Source organism: Pan troglodytes, chromosome 18 (assembly GCF_028858775.2).
Source record: "Pan troglodytes isolate AG18354 chromosome 18, NHGRI_mPanTro3-v2.0_pri, whole genome shotgun sequence".
NCBI classification, from domain to species: Eukaryota; Metazoa; Chordata; class Mammalia; order Primates; family Hominidae; genus Pan; species Pan troglodytes.
The window spans coordinates 66,923,917-66,940,928 of record NC_072416.2 but is presented as its reverse complement, the minus strand read 5'-3'; the positions used below and the strand labels follow the sequence as shown (position 1 = coordinate 66,940,928).

At 42.3% G+C, this 17,012-nt stretch overlaps 1 protein-coding gene across 3 annotated transcripts in view; it reads right to left on the bottom strand.

The window, feature by feature from the left end:
- The window catches only part of TANGO6 (transport and golgi organization 6 homolog), a 242,515-nt gene that overhangs the window by 185,515 nt on the left and 39,988 nt on the right, over positions 1 to 17,012 (bottom strand). For all 3 annotated transcript variants that reach the window (XR_010152398.1, XM_511059.9, XM_016930065.4), the window contains exon 8: positions 160 to 272. Coding sequence is in view for 2 of the 3 variants with exons in the window: in XM_511059.9 (XP_511059.2) it covers positions 160 to 272 (113 nt within the window). In the remaining variant the exon portion in view is untranslated. The remainder of the gene's footprint in view (positions 1 to 159; positions 273 to 17,012) is intronic.

Below are 17,012 nucleotides of genomic sequence, written 5' to 3'. Positions count from 1 at the left end.
CTTCTAGATGAGCAAAATAGGAAGATCTCAGTGTTTTCCTGACTTTTAAAGGAAATGATAATTTCAAAGTGGCAAATATAAATTCAAAATAAGAACAAAAACAACATGCAAAAAAGACGTCACAATTTATAAACAAATAAGGGTCCCTTGATTGTTTACCTTATGTGAGACACACTCTGCTTAGTAAAACAGTAGAGAAGAAAAAGCACTCCCAGGACTGGAAGCAGGGAATCCATCAAAACTGTTAAAGGTTCATTCCCAACCACGTACACCTAGAAAAAAGGAAATGGTGAAGAATAATCCCATGACTGCCTGGCCAGAGCAACGGGAATCACACACCAAACACCTAGCAGGGCTCAGCGTCTTAAGCAATATCTCATCCGAATCACACCATTTTAGCTCCAAAGATGTGCTCAGATATGGCAATGAAACAATTTGAGTTTGGCAGACAGGCTGAAACAAGACAGTGAACTGGAGCAGCACCATTTCATGTGTGCAGTCCCTAGAACTGCCCAGAATAGGTCAACTACCCCGCTTTCTGACCTCTTCCTTTCCTACTTTTGGCTATGTCTGAGTTTCCTAATTTACCTATTGTGTAACTATATGATAACCATCCTACTGCTGAAGGCCCTGCTATTAGGAACAAGTAATTACTACCAAAGGGAAAAACTTAAAACTGGATTTGGAAAATCAAACCAAACCCAAAACACTGCTTACTCCAGTTTCATCACTCTTAAGATGTGACCACCACATGGACATGTCCTATTCTCCCTAATTCTATAAATGTTCAAAGAAATTATACTGTAGGGCTGGGCACAGTGGTTCATGTCTGTAATCCCAGAATTTTTGGAGGTCATGGAGGGAGGATTGTTTAAGGCCAGGATTCAAGCCTAGCTGGGCAACATAGTAAGACCCCATCTCTACAAAAAAATTTAAAAATTAGCCAGGCTTGGTAGTGCACACCTACAGTCCTAACTACGTGGTAGGCTGAGGCGGGAGGATCGCTTGAGCCCAGGAATTCAAAGCTGCAATAAGCTATGATCATGCTACTGCCCTCCAGCCTGGGTGACAGAGTAAGACCCTGTCTCAAAAAAAAAGAAAAGTAATTGCACTGTTCACCTAGATCTGTACTGGCTCTACATGGTTAAGTGTGTGAGGATGTTGACTACTGCCTATGAAAAAATTAAAAAAAAAAAAAGTGTGTGAGGATGGTGAATTTTATTAATAATCGTAATGCTGCATGTTTTAGTTGTACCTTTCAATAAGGCTAGCACAAATGCATTCAATTCAACAAACATTTACTGAACACTCACTGGGCTCAAAGCACTGTTTTAGGTACTGTAGTGAATATAAAAATCAGTAAGGGTCATAATCCTTCATATTGCTTGCGATATATGGGAAGAATAAAAAAAGTAAACCTATTATTATTATATTTGAGATATGGTCTCTCTCACCCAGGCTGGAATGCAGTGGTGCAATCACAGCTCATTGCAGCCTCAATCTCCAAGCTCGAGTGATATTCCCATCTCAGCCTCACAGGTAGCCAGGACCACAGGCACACACCAGCATGCATGGCTAATGTTTTGTATTTTCAGTAGAGATGGGGTTTTGCCATGTTGCTCAGGCTGGTCTCAAACTCCTGGGCCCAAGCAATCCTCCTGTCTCATCCTCCCTAAGTGCTGGAATTACAGGTATGAGCCACTGCACCCAGCCAAGTAAACCAATAATAATAATAATAATAATAATAATAATAATAAGGCAGATAATTGCAAGTATCTTAAGAAGTACAAAAATGTTATTCAAAACTCCAATTAAACACAATAGGATTTCAAAATGTAATTCTGTTATAAGAAGTTAATTAAAACCTGATAGTATGGACAGTGATAATGGTAAAAAGAGAAAGAAAATGAGCTGACAATGATTATGCTCATGGTGTATGTTCTGGGAATCATAATAGGTTTTTATCTTCCAAGTACTATGCTAGATTCTTTAAAGAGCTAGCTTGTTAAAATTATAACAATCTCACAAAGTCACTACTAGCAGCCCTATTTTGCGGGTGAAAGCGGCCCAGTGTGATGGCTCACACCTGTAATCCCAGCACTTAGGGAGGCCAAGGAGGGAGGATCACTTGAGCCCAGGAGTTTGAGAACAGCCTTGGCAACACGGTGAGACCCCATCACTATAAAAAATAAAATACAATACAACACAATAAAAGGAAGGGAAGGGAAGCTCAAAGAGGCCCTTATTTATAGAAAGAGTTTTGAAGTAGGAATCAACGTTGTTCATGAAACTAAAGATCATGGAGGCACTTTCATGAGCTGGAAAAATCTCTGTGCTTCTCCAGTGAATCCTGTCTCTTAAAAATCAGCCCAATTTTTCACATCCCTTAAGCCTCCTGACTCCTCTCTGGAGCCTGTTAGCCAAGGAGCCAGCTTCCTGTGCATGATCTAATCTCCATAAGCCCAGCTAAATGAAGTGCTGTGTACAGCAGCGTTCAGAAGTCATGTACAGGCCTAATGATGATATCACCAATTACAGGAGGCAAAAGAAGAGATTCTTCCAGATAACGTAAAGACCTATTGTTCGGCTTTGGATCCTGTGTTCTCAGAGGTAATCCCTGTGGAGCCATCCTTCCTTACCAGGATTTTTTGTACAAAAAATAATAAGCCCCCAAACAAGAACAACAAAGAAAACAAAAAACAAATGGAGTTAAGTCTTCATTATTTACTGGCTTGATAGGGCCAAAGCACCCCAAACTTTAACAAGAACTCAACTGAGCACATTCCTCAGGGTTATATGTTGTTGCTGATAAATTCCTCTAATTTGGCCAGGGGCGGTGGCTCACACCTATAATCCCAGCACTTTGGGAGGCTGAGGCGGGTGGATCACCTGAGGTCAGGAGTTCGACACCAGCCTGACCAACATGGTGAAACCCCATTTCTACTAAAAATACAAAGTTAGCAGTGCATGGTGGCACATGCCTGTAATCCCAGCTACTTGGGAAGCTGAGGCAGGAGAATCGCTTGAACCCAGGAGGCGGAAGTTGCAGTGAGCCGAGATCGTGCCACTGTACTCCAACCTGGGCAACAAGAGTAAAACACCGTCTCAAAAAAAAAAAAAAAATCCGCTAATTTTTTGTTTGTTTCTTCCTTATACTTTTCTATATCTTCTTATAATGAACAAGTACTACTTGTGCCTAAAATTTAGGAAATAATGTACAGCTATTTATACATATATATTATTTATTTTTATATAAAGATTCAACAAATGTTTATTGAGTGCCACTTTTGTGCTAGCACACTTGCAGCCCTGAAGATACGGTGCTGAACAAAGTATCTGCTTCAAGGAGCTAACATTCTAGTAGAGGAGGCAGGCAAGAAACAACAACTATATAATACCAGGTAGTGACGAGTGCTAGGAAGAAAAATAAAGCAGGTTAAATGGATAGTGATGAGGGGAAGAGCATGCAGAAAGAGAAAGAAAAATTAAGAATAGCCCTTATCGGCTGGGCACAGCGGTTCACGACACCTGTAATCCCAGCACTTTGGGAGGCAGAGGCGGGTGGATCATGAGGTCAGGAGTTCGAGACCAGCCTGGCCAACATGGTGAAACCCGTCTCTACTAAAAATACAAAAGTTAGCTGGACGTAGTGGTGCGCACCTGTAATCCCAGCTGCTCGGGAGGCTGAGGCAGGAGAATCGCTTGAACCCAGGAGGTGGAGGTTGCAGTGAGCCGAGATCATGCCATTGCACTCCAGCCTGGGCAATAGAGCAAGACTCTGTCTCAAAAAAATAAAAAAATAAAAAATAATAACCCTTACCAATTTACCAACTAGTATCTATCAAGTTCACGGATAGAAACAGAGAAATAGGACTTTTTTTAAGTGAAAAGATTTAGAATTAAGGTTTTCTTCTGGTTCAATCTGATAAATAAATGCTTTCTACAGTATCTTAAAGAATGTCAATGGCCTCTCCTTGATCTATACACAATTGCCACCTCCCTTCCAACACTAATAGTAAATTTCTTCTGTACTGAGCTCAAATCTACCTCCCTTTAAACTTCCTTGATGGAAGTACATGTATCCTTTACAAGTTTTGGGCTGGGTGCAGTGGCTCATGCCTATAATCCCAGCACTTCGAGGCTGAGGTGGGAAGATCACTTGTGCCCAGGAGTTCAAGACCAGCCTGGGCAACATAGCATGACCCTATCTCTACAAAAAATAAAAATTAGCTGGGCATGGTGGTGCATGTCTGTACTTCCAGCTACACAGGAGGCTAAGGCAAGAGGATCTCTTGAGCCCAGGGGCTTGAGGCTGCAGTGAGCCATTGCACTCCAGCCCAAGCAACAGAACAAGATTCCGTCTCTAAAAAATTAATTAAAATAAAAAATAAAAGTTTTGAGCTGGGTGTGGTGGCTCACATCTGTAACCCCAGCACTTTGGGAGGCTCAGGAGGGAAGATCACTTGAGTCCAGGAGTTTGAGACCAGCCTGGCCAACATGACGAAACCCTGTCTCTACTAAAAATGCAAAAACTAGCCAGGTGTGGTGGGGTGGGCCTGTAATTCCAGCTACTCAAGAGGCTGAGGCACGAGAATCATTGCTTGAACCCAGGAGATAGAAGTTGCAGTGAGCCAAGATCATGGCTACTGCACTCCAGCCTGGGTGACAGAGTGAGACACACCAGCCTGGGTGACAGAGTGAGACACTCCAGCCTGGGTGACAGAGTGAGACACTGTCTCAAAAAATAAAATTAAATTAAATTAAATTAAAATTAAAAAGTTTTGGACTAGTCATCTAAAAACAATAATCAAGATCAGTTTCACATAACTATGTACAATTATGTGTCAATTAAAATTTTAAAATAATAAAAATACATAATTTTAAAAAATACAGTTTCTTTTATCTGCCTTAAGCACTGCTATGCATCCTAATGACCAGATTGATTTTGGAGATGAAAGATATGCAATGGTACTTATTAAATTGATCCAGCACAAGTTCTGCCTCCTCCATAAGCCTGCCATATATTTACTCTTCAACTGTTCATTCATTCATTCACTCATTCATTCAAATATTGAGCACCTAACCACTATGAAATGATTTTTCTTCTTTAAATTCCAATTGCACTTTAGAGCCTGTGACATATAGTTGGTCCAGGAATATAGTACATAGTTATCTCCCAACCCCTGAACTAGCCTGGAAGGCAAAAGTCAAGCTCCCTTCTTCAGCACCTATCAGAGTAGATTATGAAGTAGTGTTACCTGAATTTTTGGTGAATAGGCAGTGAATACAGTAGTACACAATTTAAAGGAAGCCCACTGTTACTGCTTTTATTTTTTTATTTTATATTTTTATTTTTTGAGACAAAGTCTCGCTCTGTGGTCCAGGCTGGAGTGCAGTGGCATGATCTCGGCTCAGTGCAACCTACACCTCCCGGGTTCAAGCAATTCTCGTGCCTCAGCCTCCCGAGTAGCTGAGACTACTGGCACATCCCACCATGCCTGGCTAATTGTTACTGCTTTTATGAAGCAAACAATAACTACCATGTACTGCATTCCACTCAAGAGTGAGCCAGGTATTCAGCCAAACATTTAACATACAGAAAGTCTTCATAAGAGGAGTCCTGCAGGTGAAGCATTTTTGTTCCTATTCTAAAAATGCGGAAAACTGAGGCTCAAAGAAGCAGTCAGTCAATTGAGCAAAGACACATTGTTAGCAACTGGCAGAACCAGGATAAACCCAGATCTGTGTGAGACAAAATCCATTCACAATCCACATAGAGGGAAAGCAGATTAGTGGTTGCCAGGGACTCGGAGGAGGTTAGAATGGGGACTGATTGCTTCATGGATATGGGAGTTCCACGTAGAGTGATGAAAAAGTTCGGGAACTAGATAGTGGTGATGGTTGAGCAACATCGTGAATAAACTTAATGCCACTAAATTATACCATTTCAAATGGTTAAAATGGTAAATCTCCTATGTATTTACTACAATATTAAAAATCCCCAAACACATACCCCTGGCCTCTCAATACTTACCTCCTTCCCCTGTGCATAATGAGATTTGCATTGCTTCAGTTCCTAGCCTATACCAATTTTATCCCAGCCGTCCCCACCCTCAGAGTCAGTATGCCAGCATGTCAGGCTTTTAATAACCCTAGTCCTGCAAGCTCTGCAAGCTGGAGCTGAAGTGTCCGTGTGGCACCATGGACAGCGGCTTCTGTAACACCTCCCCTTCCTCCTACTTATACAGCTCCCTTCTATTAATACCAAGTTTTCCAGTAGATCTCCAGGGGTATACTCTGGCCAGCTGCTTCCAAGGACTGCCCCCTTCTTCCAATCTCTTGTCTAGTACTGAACTCCTATGCAGGTTAAAGTTCAGTCTGCACCTGACATCCAACATTTACACTCCCTATTTACCCTATTTACACTCCCAAAGTAGAATCTGGTCACTTCCCTCTTATCGTCCCCTGATCATTGGCTTATATTTGGAGTTTGGTAACCTATTCAGGGAAATGAGAGGCTGGACTGATTCAGCCAATGCTGCATTTCGAACTCAGCCAGCACTTACAATAGCCAAACAATGCACTAAAAAGGAATAATCCTTCCCATGAAATCATACTACACATGGAAGAAATGGTTGGGGTAGTTCCTTCCAGCCTCCTCCACATTGGACTGGTGACAGTATGGACTGAGGAAGCAGCGAAGGCACAACAGACAAGCTGTTCCTGCCCCATGGAGGGCAGGGCCTGACTGCTCCACCTCTGTGCCCCAACATCTAGGTGTTGTGTGATTTCCTTGGACTGTGCTTATGTTCAGTCTCTTTCTAGTTGGGGCGGGGCGGGGGGCAGGTCTTCCCTGATCATGTGGAGGCAAAGTGGGATGGGAATTCAAGTTCTGAAACACAATACAATACTTCACGTGTTATTTTTCTTTTCCTTTTTTTTTTTTTTTTTGGTTTTTTTTTTTTTTTTTTTGAGACTGAGTTTCACTCTGTCGCCCAGGCAGGAATGCAGTGGCGTGATCTTGGCTCACTGCAACCTCTGCCTCTTGGGTTCAACCGATTCTCGTGACTCAGCCTCCCAAGTAGGTGGGATTACAGGTGCGTGCCACCACGCCCGGCTAATTTTTGTATTTTTAGTAGACACGGTTTCACCATGTTGGCCAGGCTGGTCTCAACTCCTGATCTCAAGTGGTCCGCCAGCCTCACCTCCTAAAGTGCTGGGATTACAGGCATGAGCCACTGTGCCTGGCTACTTCACGTATGATTTCTACCTACGATAAAGATGTTCCTAAAACGCATTATCACTGAAAGTTCCCTTTTTTAATGGTATAATGGTTGGGTATGTCTTACACAGAGTTATTTATGAATATTTCCGCTGACCAGTTGTGTGACTTAACACAAATCAGTGGACTTCTCTGAGTCTGTTTCCTTATGTGTGAAACAAGGTTGGATGAATGGTGCTGTAAGGCCTCTTTCATATCTCATCTATGATTCTCTGACTTGACTGCAAGTTTGCTCATTTCCTTCATTCCCTTTTGGTACCTCAATCATTAAGACGTGAGACTAGTTGAAAAAAATTAACCACCACTCCAACAAAAAATGCAAAACAACTGAAGTTTCAATGTGACCAGATGTAACAAGTTTCTAACTCTTCCTCATATGCTTTCTGTTATGCTATCAGTCCTGAAGTTAGTCCTTTAAAGATGAAATCATGTTCAGTTGAAAGGTTTTCTGGTTACTCTAGGTATTTCCACAACTAGGGATCCCCAAACAAAATACCAAGATATGGGAAAGCTGAAGAAGTGAAGGGAGAGACCTTAAGGTAGCTTTTCAATTGCGTGGTGTGATAAAAGCCTCTCTGGGGTTAAGTGAAAGGATGCCTGGAAGAAAGGCTGAACCTGGCCCGGGTGCAGTGGCTCACATCTGTAATCCCAGCACTTTGGGAGGCCAAGGCGGGCAGATTGCCTGAGGTAAGGAGTTCAAGACCAGCCTGGCAACATAGTGAAACCCTGTCTCTACTAAAAATACAAAAAATTAGCTGGGTGTGGTGGTGGGTGCCTATAATCCCAGTTACTCGGGAGGCTCAGGCAGGAGAATCCCTTGAACCCAGGAGGCGGAGGTTGCAGTGAGCCAAGATCATGCTACACCACTGCACTCCAGCCTGGGCGACAGACAGAGACTCCGTCTCAAAAAAAAAAAAAAAAGAAAGACTGAACCTCCACTTACCTGTGGCTTTTCAAATACAAACATGTAGCAAGAGCTGAGGGGCAAAGTCAGAGGCCAATGTGGATCAATGAAAACAGATTAGGCAAGGATACAGACTGGTACCAACAACCCCAGTGGCAGTCTGGGGATTTCCACATTTCTTCCTAATTGCACCTCGGCTTTCTTTCGCAGATCCAGCCAGCTATGATATGAGGCGTCTGTGGTTAAGCCTTACAATTCTTCATCTAAGCTTAGAGGGCTGCTCTGCAATAAGCGATAGGATGATCTTAGCTATGGCCCACACACTACTCTAACTCTTTGTCTACTTGACTAGGAACGCCTTGAAGACAGCAGTTGGTTCTTAATCATTTCTGTATTTGTGAACCTGGCAAAGTGTCTGGCTTTCAGTAAATACCTGATAAATGTTTCTGTGACTGATTGAATCAAAGAATAAATGAACAAAGTAGGCTGCTATTTTCTCAAAAGCTCTATTTTTGTGGGGAAGTTACAATGCCCTATGCATTTCCTTTCTCTTTCCCTCCCTCCCTCCTCCCTGACTTCCTTCCTTCCTCTTTCCCTCCCTCCTTCCCTCCCTCTTTCCTTTCCCTCCCTCCCTCCCCCTTTCCTTTTCTTTCCCTTTCCCTCCCTCCTCCCCTCCCTCCTTCCCTTCCTTCTTTCCTTTCTTCCTTCCTTCCTTAAGCTGTAGCTACAGGTGATTCCATCAGTGCTAACTAACAGAGCAGAATCATAGAACTTCAACCATGGAAGGGAGAGCAGACTGAGCAAAGCTGGACTGTACATTGGCTTGTACAGCATCTAACTTCAATATCTGGAGGATGGAATTTTTCTGGAAGGAATGGCTAGAAATTTAAAAGAGAAAGAAAAAAGTGGGTGGAATCAAAATGGTCAAAAACATTAAGAATAAACATGTTTCTGTTTCAAAGCAAACAAAATAAAACAAAACAGAAAGCAGTTCTCACATGCTCCATTTCTTTCTTTCTTTTTTTTGAATTCTTGAGAGGGAGCCTTGCTCTGTCACCCAGGCTGGAAAGAAGTGGTGCAATCTCGGCTCACTGCAACCTCCGCCTCCCCGGTTCAGGTGATTCTCCTGCCTCACCCACCCGAGTAGCTGAGATTACAGATGCCCATTATGCCCAGCTAATTTCTTTTTTTTTTTTTTTGAGATGGAGTTTTGCTCTTGTCACCTAGGCTGGAGTGCAATGGTGTGATCTCGGCCTACTGCAACCTCCGCCTCCCAGGTACAAGCAATTCTCCTGCCTCAGCCTCCTGAGTAGGTGGGATTATAGGTATGAGCCACCACACCCGGCTAATTTTTGTATTTTTAGTAGAGATGGGGTTTCACCACATTGGCCAGGCTGATCTTGAACTCCTGACCTCAAGCGATCCCCCCACCTCGGCCTCCCAAAGTCTTTTTTTTCTTTTTTTTTTGAGATGGAGTCTCGCTCTGTTGCCCCGGTTGGAGTGCACTGGTGCAATCTCGGCTCCCTGCAACCTCTGCCTCCCAGGTTCAAGTAATTCTCCTGCCTCAGCCTCCTGAATAGCTGGGATTAGAGGCACCCACCACCACATCCAGCTAATTTTTTATTTTTTTGGTAGTAGAGATGGGGTTTCGCCATGTTGGCCAGGCTGTTTTTGAACTCCTGACCTCAGGTGATCCAACTGCCTTGGCCTCCCAAAGTGCTGGGATTATAGACATGAGCCACCACGCCTGGCCTAATTTTTGCATTTTTAGTAAAGACAGGGTTTCATCATATTGGCCAGGCTGGTCTTGAACTCCTGACCTCAAGCGATCCGCCCACCTTGGCCTCCCAAAGTGTGCTGGGATTATAGGCGTGAGCCACCACACCCGGCCACGTGCCCCATTTCTCATTTCATAGACTTCCGTGACATTGCTAAGCATGTCCCTTAGAGACTACTGCAGAGTAGCTGAAAGAGCACAGGGAAGTCAGTAGTCAGGAAACCTGGATATGAATTTTGTTTCTGTCACCTTTGTGACTGCCCCAAATTACACGTTAAATGAGTGAACATGGATAAGACATTTAAGTCGCTCTCAGTCTCCATTTTCTCATTTATAATGTAGGCATCAAGCTTTTGGCATAAGGACCAATTAAGATAATTCATGTTAAAAGATTTTGTGAAATATATACCCCATACGAATGTTAGATTTCTTCCTAAATGTTTTATATGTTTGATGCTATTGTGAATGGAAATATTTTCTTAATTTATGGGCTTCTCTTTTACAGGGATGTACATGTGTGGGAATACAAACATGAGGGGCCTATTCGGAATCAAGCTGACTGAATCCTAACACTGAAATTCAGTACAGGCTGGAACTTGATTTTACACCTCCTAAAGATTAAACTAGTCAAATACAGCCTTCTAAAACATTACAGTGATCTTTCTGATAGTGGTGTTCCAGAACTTCTAATGCACTTGCTGAGTGTAATTAAGACTTGTGAGAGGAAAAAAGAACAAGGCAAGTTACCTAATATAGCAAGTATTTTGCACTGTGCATGCTTTCAGAACATATTGCATAAGATCGTCTTTTTAAAAAACAAGTTTCCCTGAACCAAAAGAGAACTGACAGTTTTTTGAGCACTTATGTGCTACAATATGCCACGAACCCACCAAGTTACCTTATTTCATCCTCACAAATCAAGTGTTAAATAAGTTACCTAAAGTTGCATGGACAGTCAACTTTGGAGCCAGATTCCAACCTAGGTCTGTCTGGCTCAAAGGTGCTACACCATACCAGAGAGTCTGAACCAAAGCATTTAGAAAAGCTAACATTTGCAATTCCCACAGCCTTGAAGATACTTCTTTCGGTCTTTTGCTTGTAATTCAAGGTCACAGTTCAATTACACATGGATGTTTCCAGAAAGAATTATTGCCAGTGCAGGGAACCAAGGTTAGAAAGAGACTAACTTTTCACTATAAAGTTTTTTGTACTTAAATTTGTACCATGTGCAAATATGATCTTTTCTAAACACAGAAAGGGAGAGTGAAAGGGAAGGAAAGACTGGTTCCTGGACTTGCTCTGCCACTCCCCAGCTGTATGATTTGGAACAAGTCACTTCACAAAATCTTTTGGATTTTATTTTCTTTACTACAAAATGAGTGGTTAATCTGTCAAAACTCATAGACTATACAACTCCAACAGTGAATCCCAATGTAAACTATGGACTTTGGATGATACTGAGGCATTAAGGTGGGCTCATCAATTGTAACAAATATACCAGGCTGTCTGGAGATAGATATATGGGAACTCCCTGTACTTTCCACTTAATTTTTCTGTGAACCTAAAACTGCTCTTAAAAAATAAAGTCTATTGGTGGGCGTGGTGGCTCACGCCTGTAATCCCAGCACTTTGGGAGGCTGAGGCGGGTGGATCACTTGAGGTCAGGAGTTCGAGAACAACCCAGCCAACATAGCGAAGACCTACTTCTGCTAAAAATACAAAAATTAGCCGGGCATGGTGGCACATGCCTGTAATCCCAGGTGTAATCCCAGCTACTCAGAGGCTGAGGCAGGAGAACCACTTGAACCTAGGAGGCAGAGGCTGCAATAAGCTGAGATTGCGCCACTGCACTCCAGCCTGGGCGACAGAGTGAAACTCCGGCTCAAAAAATAATAATAATAAATAAAGTCTATTTAAAAAGTGAGAGGTTACACTTATTTCTGAAGTTCCTTCCAGTTCTAAGATTCTATTATTCTAATTTACTCTGCAAATCTAATTAAAAATTCAGAAAGAGGAGTCAAATATCCAATCTGACAGAATAGCTGTAATTAGAAATTCATTAAGATTAGATGGAGAAAAGACTTGGATAATTAAAGGCAAAATTCCCTGAATCTGGAAACAGAGAGATAAAATGGAAATGAGAATGGAAGAAATAAACTACTTAAGTGCCTCCCAGTTTTTCCTACCCTAACATTTCTTCTGCTTTTAGGAAGAGTGTCAGGCAAGTACTGTGAAGTATACTAAAAGGAAACGTTTTCCCCATTTCAGAATCTAGCCAATCCTCTTACGAGCAAAAAATGTCCAAATAAAAAGGCATTATAACTCTCTTACATTGTCCTGCCCAGAACCAATCTCTGTGCAACCTAGGCCTCCCTTCACCTCTCTAGGCAAAGAATACACTATTAATCCTTCTCATACCAGGGAGGGCAAAGAATTTAAGCATTCTAGGGATTGGGCCCCAGGCATTCAGAGCAGAAGGAGAGAATGGAGAACCACTGGACTAAAAGTGTTTTGAGCTGTGTATCCCCTTTATGTCTCAGATAATTTTACCAGATAGAAGGTACATACATAGAAGTGAGAATCATTTATGCAGATGAAGTACACGTGGCTATGCTAGGTTTTCAATTCAATTCACCTAGCACCTATGAATGCACCTACATGTGGAGAACTTTCCTCCTGGCCCCCCAGAGCCATCAGAACCACCTGCTCTACTCCCTGCTGGAGTGAAGGACGCAAGAGTAAAAAGCCCTTCCCCTATACTTTTTCCCATCATAAAATTTTCATTCAGAGCATTGAGGGTTTACTCTTTTTTGTTGTTGTTGTTGTTTCTGTTTTTTAGACAGAGTCTCTCTCTGTTGCCCAGGCTGGAGTGCAGTGGCATGATCTCGGCTCACTGCAACCTCTGCCTCCTGGGTTCAAGCGATTCTCCTGCCTCAGCCTCCCAAGTAGGTAGGATTACAGGCACGAGCCACCACGCCCGGCTAATTTTTTTGTATTTTTAGTAGAAACAGGGTTTCACCATGCTGGCCAGGCTGGTCTCGACCTCCTGACCTCAAGTGATTTGCCCGCCTTGGCCTCCCAAAGCGCTGGGATTATAGGCATGAGCCACTGTGCCTGGCCCTAGAAGGAAATATTTCTAATATGCAATCCTTCCCTTTTTAAACAAAGTATATTGGACATACCAGCCCCAACAAACTTTGCTTTTCAAATTCTTATGCCCTTTTTGAGTAGTTTTTTGGTGTTCTTTCTTGTTCCTCTCTGCTGGCATTCTCTTGTCATTGTGCCTTATTTAGTCTAACTTCTATTTTTTAACTTTGAATTCTCCTATGGTCTGAAAAACCAGATAACCTGCAGTCTGATCAGGATAGTGTATAAAGGTGACACGGGCTGCTGTGCAGCTAGTGCACAGCCTCTGGGGTGGCCACTGGGTGGGTGGTGGCAATGGTGCACATGACAGGGGATGTCAAGGTGGAAATGCCAAGTGAGGCACCAAGATAAAATAGACCCACACTCCAAAGAAAGACAGCAGACTAAGATGGGAACAGGTTGGGGATTATAAAAACTGCTCTTCCAGAAAGAGGGGAGAGAAGGATCAAAAGTATGGAAGGGCCGAGCATGGTGGCTCATGCCTGTAATCCCAGCACTATGGGAGGCTGAGGCAGGTGGATCACCTGAGGTCAGGAGTTTGAGACCAGCCTAGACAACATAGTAAAACCCCATCTCTACTAAAAATACAAAAATTAGCTGGGTGTGGTGGCTGGTGCCTGTAATCCCAGCTTCTTGGGAGGCTGAGGCAAGAGAATCGCTTGAACCTTGGAGGCAGAGGTTGCAGTAAGCTGAGATCGCACAACTGCACTCCAGCCTGCGTGACAGAGTGAGACTCAATCTCAAAAAAAAAAAGTATGGGCCAGGTGCAATGGCTCATGCCTATAATCCCAGCACTTTGGGAGGCTGAGGCAGGTGGATCACCTGAGGTCAGGAGTTTGAGACCAGCCTGGTCAACATGGTGAAACCCCGTCTCTACTAAAATATACAAAAAATTAACTGGGCGTGGTGCCAGGCACCTGTAATCCCAGCTACCGGGGAGGCTGAGGCAGGAGAATTGCTTGAACCCAAGAGGCGGGGGTTGCAGTGAGCTAAGATCATGCCATTGCACTCCAGCCTGGGCAACAAGAGCAAAACTCTGTCTCAAAAAAAAAAGTATGGAGAGACTGAGATGAGATTGGTGAGGAGGATTTCTCTGGAGTGAGCTGTTTGTTAAGCCAGGAGCCCATCCCTCAACTCATCAATAATGAAAAGACAATAACCCAATTTAAAAATGGACAAAAAATTAGCCAGGTGTGGTGGTGCATGCCTGTAATCCGAGCTACATGGGAGGCTGAGGTAGTAGGATTGCTTGAACCTGGGAGGCAGAGGTTGTTGCAGCGAGCTGAGATTGTGCCACTGCACTACAGCCTGGGAGACAGAGCAAGACTCTGTCTCAGAAAAAAAAAAAAGGGACAAAGGGCCTTAATAGACATTTCCCCAAAGAAGACATGAAAATGGCCAATAAGCACATGAAAAGCTGTTCAATATCATTAGCCATTAGGAAACAAAAATCAAAATGACAATGAGATACTACTTTACTCCCACTAGGAGGACTATAATAAAAAAGGCAAGACAGGTAAAAAATTTTGGCCAGATGTAGAGAAATTCGAGCCCTCATATATTGCTGGTGGGAACGTAAAACGGTGTAGCTGCTTCGGAAAAGTTTGGCAGGTCCTCAAAAAGTTAAACATACAGTTACAATATGATCCAGCATTCTACTCCAAGGTATACAGGCAAAAGAAACGATAACATAGGTTCACACAAAAACTAATAGCATACACCAATGTTTATAGCAGCATTATTCATAAGAGCCAAATGGTGAAAATGACCCAAATATCCATCAACAGATGAACAGATAAGTAAAATGTGGTATATCCATATAATGGCATACTTTTTGGCAATAAGAAGGACTGAAGTACTGCTTCATGCTGCAATACAAATGAACCTTAAAAACATCATGCTCCAGTGCAGTGGTGTTTACAACTAATTAATCACAACCAGTTACAGATTTCTTTGACCCCTTTCCGCTCCGACTGCTTCACTTGACTAGACTTGAAAGAAGCCAATCACAAAAGACCATAAATTCTATGATTCCATTGATATGAAATGTCCAGAATAGGCAAATCTATAGAGACAGAAAATAGATGAGTGGTTGCCTAAGGCTATGAGCAGAGTGGGGAGAATGGAGAATGACAGCTAATGGATACGAGTTTCTTTTAAGGGGAACAAAAATATTCTAAAATTAGACTGACGATGGTTGCAAAACCCTATGAACATACTAAAAAACACTGAGCTGTACACTTGAAATGAGTGGACTGTATGTTACGTGAATTTTTGTCTTAATAAATCTGTTAACAAGAATAAAAAGAGAGAGAGAAAAAAAGAGCTGGAAATGTTCCCAAATGCTTCTCTAAAATTAAACACTCTTTTGTTATCCTCCATGTTACCTAGTGAGCAGCTGGATCAATTTACCCATCCCCGATATTTTCCTTATTTCCTGTCTTTGAGCTGTACTCTATAATTTAGTATTAGCAGAAAGTTAATAGACACAACACATCCTTTGTTGTTAAATTTTACCCAGTGTTTACCATTTTCCTCCAACATACACATTTCCTGTTTTCCCACTGCAGCTGGCTGCCAAAACCTTGCAGAGAGAATAATTACCCTTCCACCCCTCTTAGTTTCACAACAGTGCCAATCCTTGGTGCATAATCAAGTGTCTACAGAAAACTAATGGTTTGCTTGCCTCTCCAGGGGGCTTTAAATTCGCCAAACTGTTGACCAAACTATAAAGGTTTCCTCCCTCTTTTTTGGGGACCAAGAATAGGAGAAATGGCAGGATTCATTATTTCCAGATCTCTCTCTGCTTTTTAGAGGATAACTCCCTTGTTAGAAAGAAATTATCTGTTTGCCTTTTTTTTTTTTTCTCCCTCTAAGTTTACTGACTTCCAAGGCATACCATAAAGGGTTTTCACCAAAATTTAGTCACAATTACTCTTACCCCTATCCTGACAGTACTTTCAAGTCTTTCCAACATTCCAAACCCAACCACTTGGCAGTTTTTCATCATGCTATTTCTTAGATGGGACATGGTCTTTCTGAAAGTTAGTAGGCCACTGTTCTCTAATTTAGAACATCTGCTTTCTAGACTGCTCTAATAATTTCTTATCTCTCCATAATCTGAAAAGTCTACTAATATTCAGAACAGGATAGAAGACCCCTCTTTTCAGAAGTCTATCCATGAGACATTAAAAAATAAAAACAGCATTATATTCACATAGTCACCATGTCATCTTTCAATCTCTGAGCAATCTGATTCCATATTTGTGTGCCAGGTCAACCCTCAAAGGGTAGACTCCATTTTCAAAAATAGTGAAATTAAATAAAAGGGTAGTAAACATTTCACTTTACAAATAAAGTGAGTGAGGCCGGGCACGTTGGCTTACGCCTGTAATCCCAGCACTTTGGAAGGACAAGGCAGGGGGATTGCTTGAGGTCAGGAGTTTGAGACCAGCTTGGCAAACATGGTGAAACCCTGTCTCTACAAAAAATACAAAAATTAGCTCGGCGTGGTGGTGGGTGCCTGTAATTTCAGCTACTGGGGAGGCTGAAGCAGGAGAATCGCTTGAACCTGGGAGGTGTAAGTTGCAGTCAGCCAAGGTCATCTCACTGCACTCCACCCTGGGTAACAGAGGGAGACTCTGTCTCAAAAAAAAAAAAAAAAAAAAAGAAATAAAGTGAATGCTTTGGAGAATGAGTTTGCATTTTCTATCTATGAATCTACTAGTATCATGCAGAAAGCTTAAAGCAAAACAAAAGCATCTGCCTTCTTATCTGAAAGAATGTGATTCACTTTATACTCTCATATACTGCCGATGGGAATGTAAAATGGTGCGGTCACTTTGGACAACAGTCCAGAAGTGCCTCAAACAGTAAAACAAAGAGTTACTACATGATCCAGC